Source organism: Stigmatopora argus, chromosome 4 (assembly GCF_051989625.1).
Source record: "Stigmatopora argus isolate UIUO_Sarg chromosome 4, RoL_Sarg_1.0, whole genome shotgun sequence".
In the NCBI taxonomy this organism is placed as follows: Eukaryota; Metazoa; Chordata; class Actinopteri; order Syngnathiformes; family Syngnathidae; genus Stigmatopora; species Stigmatopora argus.
Window position 1 is genome coordinate 21,586,528 of NC_135390.1, and position 8,254 is coordinate 21,594,781.

The 8,254-nt window shown below is 43.4% G+C and overlaps 1 protein-coding gene across 2 annotated transcripts; it reads left to right on the forward strand.

Moving 5' to 3' along the window:
* The first annotated feature begins 353 nt into the window (after positions 1-353).
* On the forward strand, positions 354-7,998 carry lsr (lipolysis stimulated lipoprotein receptor). Of its 2 annotated transcripts, XM_077597756.1 has the most exons (11): positions 354-749; positions 1,616-1,945; positions 2,047-2,166; positions 2,860-2,916; positions 4,163-4,309; positions 4,391-4,588; positions 5,938-5,985; positions 6,067-6,183; positions 6,252-6,549; positions 6,633-7,068; positions 7,450-7,998. In XM_077597756.1, exons 1-11 carry the CDS (start codon positions 704-706, stop codon positions 7,483-7,485), a joined length of 1,833 nt encoding a protein of 610 aa, XP_077453882.1. In that variant the 5' UTR covers positions 354-703; the 3' UTR covers positions 7,486-7,998. The 2 variants fall into 2 exon arrangements, with proteins under 2 accessions (XP_077453882.1, XP_077453883.1); XM_077597757.1 differs by lacking the exon at positions 2,860-2,916 and having other exon boundaries at positions 365-749.
* The last annotated feature ends 256 nt before the right edge of the window (positions 7,999-8,254 follow it).

Genomic DNA, 8,254 nt, shown 5'->3' on the forward strand with positions numbered 1-8,254 from the left:
AATCATTTTTGTTGTCGTTGTTGTTGTTGTTGAGAAGGAAGGATTTGCTGAAAATGTCTCGTCGCCCCACAAATGATGATTACATGTCCCTGCACCTGCTGTTCTCTGGAAGTAATTAACGTAAGTACGTACACGGGAACTGAAACTCCCTAACGTGTTATTATTGTTAACTCGTCTAATTATGTTTATGGTGGTTCATATTTGAGCAGGAAAGGAATAAGATTTGCCTATGAGAGAAACATTGAAAGGCGGTTAAACATAAACTAAAACACTAAAACGAATTAATGATAGCATTATCGCCAACGGGTCATACCACTTTTATAAGCAGGTGGTTTCAAAGTTTTAGTCTTGATTTTTACATCTAGTTTAATATGGAAGGTTGAAAATTAACGTTTTTTATGTTTTTGATAATTGTTATCATTTGTCTGGAAGTGGTTATTTGGTTAAACGACTGAATTTTAGAGAAAATAAATGTCTAAATCTGGGGTTTCCCCTCCCTTTTTTGGTAAAGTGTTACGTTGCACCTGCGTGGTGCGTTCAGGTACTTCCACCCACGATGAAACTCGAGGCGTCACAAAATGGGGCTGGCGCTACCTGGCTGAGCGAAAAAGCACGCTAAGAACGATATGTAAAGTTGCTATTTGGGAACTTTTTTTCGAGCAGAAAGACAAGATTCGTCGACTAAGACGTGGAGAACGGCGGAATGAAGAACTTTTGGGCGGCATTTATTGCCGTGGCTTTGGCTACAGGTAAGAAAAAGGCTTCTGTTTTCGCTTTACCTGGGTGGGCCCGCTTCCGCCTCTAAATGTCCCTCTCCAAATATGACTTTCTTTTACTCTAACTCGACGCAAACTATTTAATGAACACTTGTAAGATACGTCGAGTTGAAACAAATGTAATGGCTTTTTAAAAATATTCGTTCGTTAAAATAAAACATTTTTAGCTGTTGGCGTTAAATGTTCAAGTATTGCGTTCAAAGTCACCCAAAAAGTCGGAATCTTATGTTTTGTTCTGATAGACGCTTGTCTGCACAAAATGGCAGTCAACCTATCTTATTAATTTGACCCAGTTTTATATTTGAATGTCAATTAATTCCTGTTCTATAACATAATGTACAAGTGTCCATTTTGGGTGTAACTACTATTGAATGTATCGATTGTACAGAGATGACCAACTAGATGACTCATTACTGTCTCACACTGATACTCGCGGGGAAGAAATACTACTACTTCTTACCTTACAATGTTTTTACGTGTATATAAAATTTGATAAGGGCGGCTTTTGTTTTTCAAATTATTTCAGATTTTAAAAAGCTTCATTATTTAGCATGCTAGCTTGTTCCAACGCTGGACTTAACCCCAACTAGCTTATCTTGTAGTGTGTATTTTATTTGTAACTACTATTGTGTGTACAAACATAACAAACTAGATGACTCAATACTATCTCACACTGATAGAAATAATAATACTAATTACCTAACAAGGTTTTATCTGTAATCAAATTTAGTCGGTGTGGCTTTTGATACTATTCAAATTTAAAGAGCACCTTAGCTTCCGTTTTTAGCATGCTAGCTTGATTCCCACCCTGGATTAGTTTTATGTTGAATATTTTTCAGATTCGGCGATGGCGGTGTCCGTGAGCAGCTCCACGAAGCGCTACGTGGTCATCCTGTTCCAGCCCGTCACGCTCACGTGCAAATTCCAGACCACGGCCATCCAGCCGCCGGTGGTCACGTGGCGCTACAAGTCGTACTGCCGCGACCCGGTGCAGGCGGCGCTCAACCCCAGCAGCGTGGACAACATCCTGACCCAGAACAACCCCAACTACGACCCCAACATCGAGTGCGCCGACAGCCAGCGGACGGTTCGCATCGTGGCGTCCAAACAGGGCAGCGCCGTCACGCTGGGCGCCGAATACCAAGGACGCAAAATTAGCATCGTCAACGGTGAGTTCGCCTTCGACTTTTTCCAGACGTTCTCTTTTGACCGACATTGTTACAATTTTTTTATCAGAACATTGACATTTTTCTAATGTTTTCGCCACCAGACGCCGACTTGAGCATCACGCAGACGGCGTGGGGCGACAGCGGCGTCTACGTGTGCTCCGTCATCTCCTCGCAAGACCTGACTGGGAATGGAGAAGCTTTCACGGAGCTCATTGTCTTGGGTAAAGTGTCAACTATCTCTCATTTTCACACATTCATTTTCCAAACCACTTCTGACAAGGGTCGCGGGGGGTGCTGGAGCCTACCCCAGCTCACTACGGGCACCTGAATGGGTGAGCAGCCAATCGCAGGGCATAAGGAAACAAAATAACCAATCACAAGACAGTTTTGGGTGTTCAACCTGCCGCTTTAACGTCAACTTGATTTCACGTGGGCCGGACCATTTTAGATATAATATTTAGATTTTTTTTTATAAATGGATTAAAAGCCCTGAATATTCAGTTTTTTATAGATCTAAATGATTTTTTAACTAAAAACACAGAAAAAATGGATTAAAAAATGACAATTATTTATTTAAAAGGGGGAAAATCAGGAAATATAATGTACATCTATATCTATCATTTTAATTTGAACCTAAAACAGAAAGTCGGCACTCATGATTTACTTTCCCGGGCCACACAATATGATGCGGCGGGCCAGATTTGGCCCCGGGGCCGTCACTTTGAGACCTGTGGTTTAGAGGCTTATAAGGCAGCCAGAGAGGCCGGTTATATTACGGTCGGGTGACGGTAGAGTAGGCGCCGTAAGCTTTTTTCAACTCGCGTTTAACGGCCTTGATGCGGCGCGTCAGGCACGTGTCGACGTCTGGAAAGCGCACACGATCCAGTAATTGTGGCTTTATCTTTCTTTCGCAGAGAGAAAGTCAAATGCTACTGACCTGCTGCCTGGCATTGACTTGCTGGTCATGGAAGGTAGTACAAAAGCCCCTCTTAGTGGATTCAGCGACGTTAAAATTCAAGCAAATGGCCTTTTCCAAAGTACCCATACTTAAATGTCGGATCCGAATACAATATTTGATCGTAAAAGTAACATTATTTGTACTTATTACAGTGCTACCTCGACATACGAGTGCCCAGACATACGGGCAATTTGAGTTACGAGTAAAATTTTGAGCAAATATTTATCTTGATATACGAGCGGACGCGAGAGGCCGCTCATAAGAACATCTCCCTTGTGTAATGTCTCTACGAGCACTGGGCGGAGTTTTTTTTCCCCCGTTAGTCAGTGCGAATGGCGGAGCTTGTTCGCTAATACGAGAGGAGTATATACTACTTCTCGTTGGCAAATGGTCGTGCGTTATCCTATTGTGAGGACATTTGTGTGCATCATTTTGGGAATATTTTGAAGGGAAGACCAAAGCAAACAACCCTCGATAGGTTGCATCTGAAAGTCAGGGTGGAGGCGGGGCCAATAGAGCTGACCCAGGAGAAGAAAGGTATCAAAATTTAAAACAAAACTAGAATTAAGTTTAGTGTAAGGTTAGATTTGACCTATTTTTGAGTGTGTTTGCATCGTAATCCAAGTTCATTTAAATTTGTTTGTTATTTTACAAGCGCATTGCCATGCAAAAAGTAGTTGTCACTTTCGAACAAGATATAAAACGGTGGAATTTTGTTTTCAAAATCAAGTCTACTCGTGTCTGGCCAGTCAGAGCATGTTTAACTAGGTTTAGGCGGCAGCCCTCTACGTAAGATGGCTGCCCGGGTACGTAGGTAAGATGGCTGTACCCCCAGCGAGCAGTGATGGGAACATGAGTTTTTTTCACGTTTTATGCAAGATACGTATCTTTTTTTTCTTGAATTTCATTCATAGACGCCAAAATAAATTTTGTTTAGCGTTTTATCTGTTTATCTTTTCTCTATTCTGAAATAAATGAAAGAATCGGTCGCATTCGCTTGCGTCATGGCGTCATTGCGCCATTTTGTCGTGACGTCATCGTGTCACGGCGCCGTCAACGTGCAGTTTTTTTGCATTTTGTGTTTTTATGCGCTTATAAGCCGTACTCTCGATTCAGTCATTTTTTTTGCCCGACAAAAGCGGCTTATATGCGAGTAAATACGGTAATAAACTCCATACAAACACTTAGGACTATTGAAACCTCAAGTCTGTGCCATGTACTAATTTCATTTTTCATTAGATGGATTTATTTTTGTGCAGATTGGCTGCTGGTGTTGGTGGTGGTGCTGGGTTTTCTTCTTTTGCTGATACTGATCGGAATTTGCTGGTGCCAGTGTTGCCCGCACACGTGCTGCTGCTACGTTAGCTGCCCTTGCTGCCCCGAACGATGCTGCTGCCCGCGGGCACGTGAGTGACGCTCACCCTAAAATGGCCTCACCCGTACACGAACGTTTTGGTGACCGCGATGTCGCGTCTCCGCCGTCGCAGTGTACGAGGCGGGCAAAGCGGTGAAGAAAGGCGTGGGCAACGTTTACACCACCGTGTACGCCCCCAACATGTACGCCCAGCCGGCCTACGGGGCACCGCTCGGCCAGCAGCCCGGCATACCGATGCTCCCGCTGCCCAACGGCGTCGGCGGCCCGCCGCAGAACGGATATGGACGCGAGTATGACGGCACTAGCTCAGGTATGAGAACTTTTTTTTTTTTAATTGCACAGTGGTACCTCGAGATACGAGATTAATGCGTTCCGGTACTGAGCTTGTATGTCGATTGACTTGTAACTCAAATGAACGTTTCCCATTGAAATGAACTATAAACAAATTAATTGGTTCCATCCCTCTGAAAAAACACCCAGAACATGATATTGGATTGGAAAAAACATTTTTATTTGTTATAATTTGCCATCTATTAACAAAGTAACACATAACTAGTGGTTTAATAGTACTAAAATGTGTTTAATAGTGCTAAAATCAGACTTTTTGCACGGCAACGCGCTCGTAACATAACATAAACAAATTGAAATGAACTTTGATTACGATGCTGACACTCAAAAATAAATTTAATCTAACCTTACAATAAACTTAATTCTAATTTTGTTTGACATTTTGATACCTTACTTCTCCCGTCCCGGAATCGGTGGCCAGCCAATCGCAGAGCAAGGAGACAAAGGACAACCATTCCCGCTAACACTATTTAGACAAAGGGTGTCATACTCAGACTCGTTCGTGGGCCGCTTTAACGTCAACTTGATTTCACGTGGGCCGGACCATTTTAGATATAATCTTTAGATTTTTTTATTTTTTATAAATGGATTAAAAGCCCTGAATATTCAGTTTTTTATAGATCTAAAACAAGGTTTATTATAGCTTTTTAAAAATATATTTTTAGATTTTACAAAATGATTTTTGAACTAAAAACACAGAAAAAATGGATTAAAAAATGACAATTATTGATTTAAAAGGGGGAAAATCAGGAAATTTAATATACATCTGTACTCTTCATTTGAATTTGATCCTAAAACAGAAAGTCGGCACTCATCATTGACTTTCCCGGGCCAGATTTAGCCCCCGGGCCGCCACTTTGACACATGTGGGTTAGACTGTTAGCCAGCTAGCTAGCTTAGCATGCATGGTTTTGGGATGTGGGAGGAAACCAGAGTACCTAGAGAAAAGCCACACAAGCACAGCGAGAACATGCCAACTCCACACAGTGAGGACCCACCTGGGATCGAACAGTCGGCCCCAGAACTGTGAGGCCGACGCACTAACCACCCGGTTTAAATGGCATTCTATTCCATATAATATTAGCACTGGAGAGTTTTTTTTTTTTTTTTTTTTAATATGACTAAAATTTATAAAGGTAAGAATAAAATTATTATTGTTATCCATAATTTAGCATCATCGTAGTACTATGCGGTTCCGCCCCAGTACTTTATAAGCCTGACGGGCCAGTAAACTTTTCTTTCTTACTACGATTAAGTTAAGAAGTCATTTCCAGTTAGTGCGTGGAATTGAATTGCAATGTTTGTATGCAGTGGGTCAAGGCTCCCAAGTTCCTTTGCTGCACGACCAAGATGGCGGCGGTAAGTTGAACGTGTGGAGATTATTTTGGCAATTTTTTTTTTTTTTTTTTCGTTTCCTTAACAAATGGCCAACTCCACCAGCTCGGAGCGGCTACCGCATCCAAGTGGACCCCGACGGGAACGCCACGCGCGCCATTTACTACATGGAGCGAGAACTGGCCAACCTCGACCCGTCCAGACCGGCTAACTACAACCGCCGTGAGTCCCAAGTTTTTTCCCCACACTTCAAATAGAAGACATTTTATGGACTTGTTCCGACTTCTCAGTGGAGAGCGTGAGCCAGGTGACCTCCCTGCACGACACGGGCGACCCGCGGGGCCGCGGCGCTCGGCCACAACCGCCGCCGCTGTCCACGGTTTACGACGACGACGAGGGGATGAGCACCATCAGCAGCGTGTCGCAGCACGTCCGCCGTCGCCCGGACGAACCGCCGCGGCGAGGCTACGCGGCGGGCGATCGGACTCGCGCCCGCTCCATGGAGAACCTGGACGACATCGGCCGCCGCTACGCTCGCGACGACGACTACCCGCGCCGACGCCACGACGAACCGAGAGGACGGAGAGGGTGAACGGACGGCGCGCTAACCGGGTCATCCACCGGGCCGTCCTAATCAATTAATTAACCGATTTTAAACGACCGCTTTTCAGCTCCGACGACGAGCGCAGTAGCAGCGGCCGCCCCGGATACGACAGAGACGAGCATCGGCGCCGCGACTACTCGCCAGACGACTACCGAAGAGGCGGTGGAGGTGGATACGGCGCCCTTCCGGGGAGACGGAGCCGAAGTCGCGACGACCTGATGGACCTGGAGAGGGACCGGCGGCCGGGCGGCGGCGGCGGAGGCCGGGACCGGAGAGACGACTACGACGACAGTTTCCTGAGAGAGGCCATGGAGAGGAAGCGGCTGGGCGAGCAGCAGAGGGCCCGCAGCCGAGACCGACTGGAGAGCGACGGCGGCCGCTCCGACCGGGCTAGGGGACCGCCTCCGTTGCCTTTGAATCCGCCCGCCGGACCCGGCGTTCTACCGCCGCCCTACAGCGACGACGAGAGCATGACGTCGTCCAAGAAAAGCAACTTGCGCAAGGTGAGGGATGACACTTTCGCTTTTGATATGGCGGCAAAACAACACACGTTAAGGTTACTTTAAGTCACAGGTGTCAAAGTGGCGGCCCGGGGGCCAAATCTGGCGCGCCGCATCATTTTGTGCGGCCCAGGAAAGTAAATCATGAGTGCCGACTTTCTGTTTTAGGATCAAATTCAAATGAAGATTATAGATCAAGGGTGTCAGACTCGGGTTGGTTGGCGGGCCGCTTTAACGTCAACTCGGTTTCATGTGGGCCGGACCATTTTAGATATAATATTTAGATTTTTTGAGCATTTTGTATGACGAGGTACCACTGTATAATATATAATATATTTAACATCGTAACACTATTTTTATTTACACCTTTTTTCTTCTCCCCAGAACGGAGCTGTAAGCCGTGAAAGCCTCGTGGTGTGATACGACCCCCCCAAAAAGAAATCTAGCGCCCCAACAATTCCAAGTAATTGTACAGTTTTTATTTCACTCATTTCCCCGCGCCTAATTTTTCACTAGAACCTGCGTATTTTTTTGAAAATGGAATATTTTAGTGTGTAATTTTTACAGTTATGATGAAATAATGCGGCTGCCACAAGTGCCTTAAATTGTACAGGCGTATCAATGTTTAGTTTTACTTGCATGCTAGTTTTTTTAGCAACAGGGATTTTAAGACTTACTATTTTCAATAACTTTTTATATATACCTTGCTACTTTTGAAATACTTTTCACCTACTTTAAACCAGGTGTTGTACAGCCAGACATAAAAACTTTTTTTCTGAAATGAATTTGACAGTTTAAGCCGCTTTCCTAGTGGGCCATTTTACATGTAGTGCAGTTTGTAACCACTAGATACCGCCATAGTGGACACTAACCTTGGCTTCATTTGTTTACTTAAGTAATCTTAAAAAAACAAATAAAAGCAAAATGGCTAAATATGTATATTTCACTTTAGTTATTTAAGATATATCTATAGACATTATACTAGTATATTTTTTGTCAATTTGAACTCTCATAATTTTATAATAATTAATAATAATATTAAAAAAAAATATATTATATATAATATATATAATCATTAAATATTAAATAATAATAAAATAAATAGAATATTAAATAATAGTATTATATATATAATATATAATAATTAAATATTCAATAATAAATAAAATAATGATAAATGTATTATGAC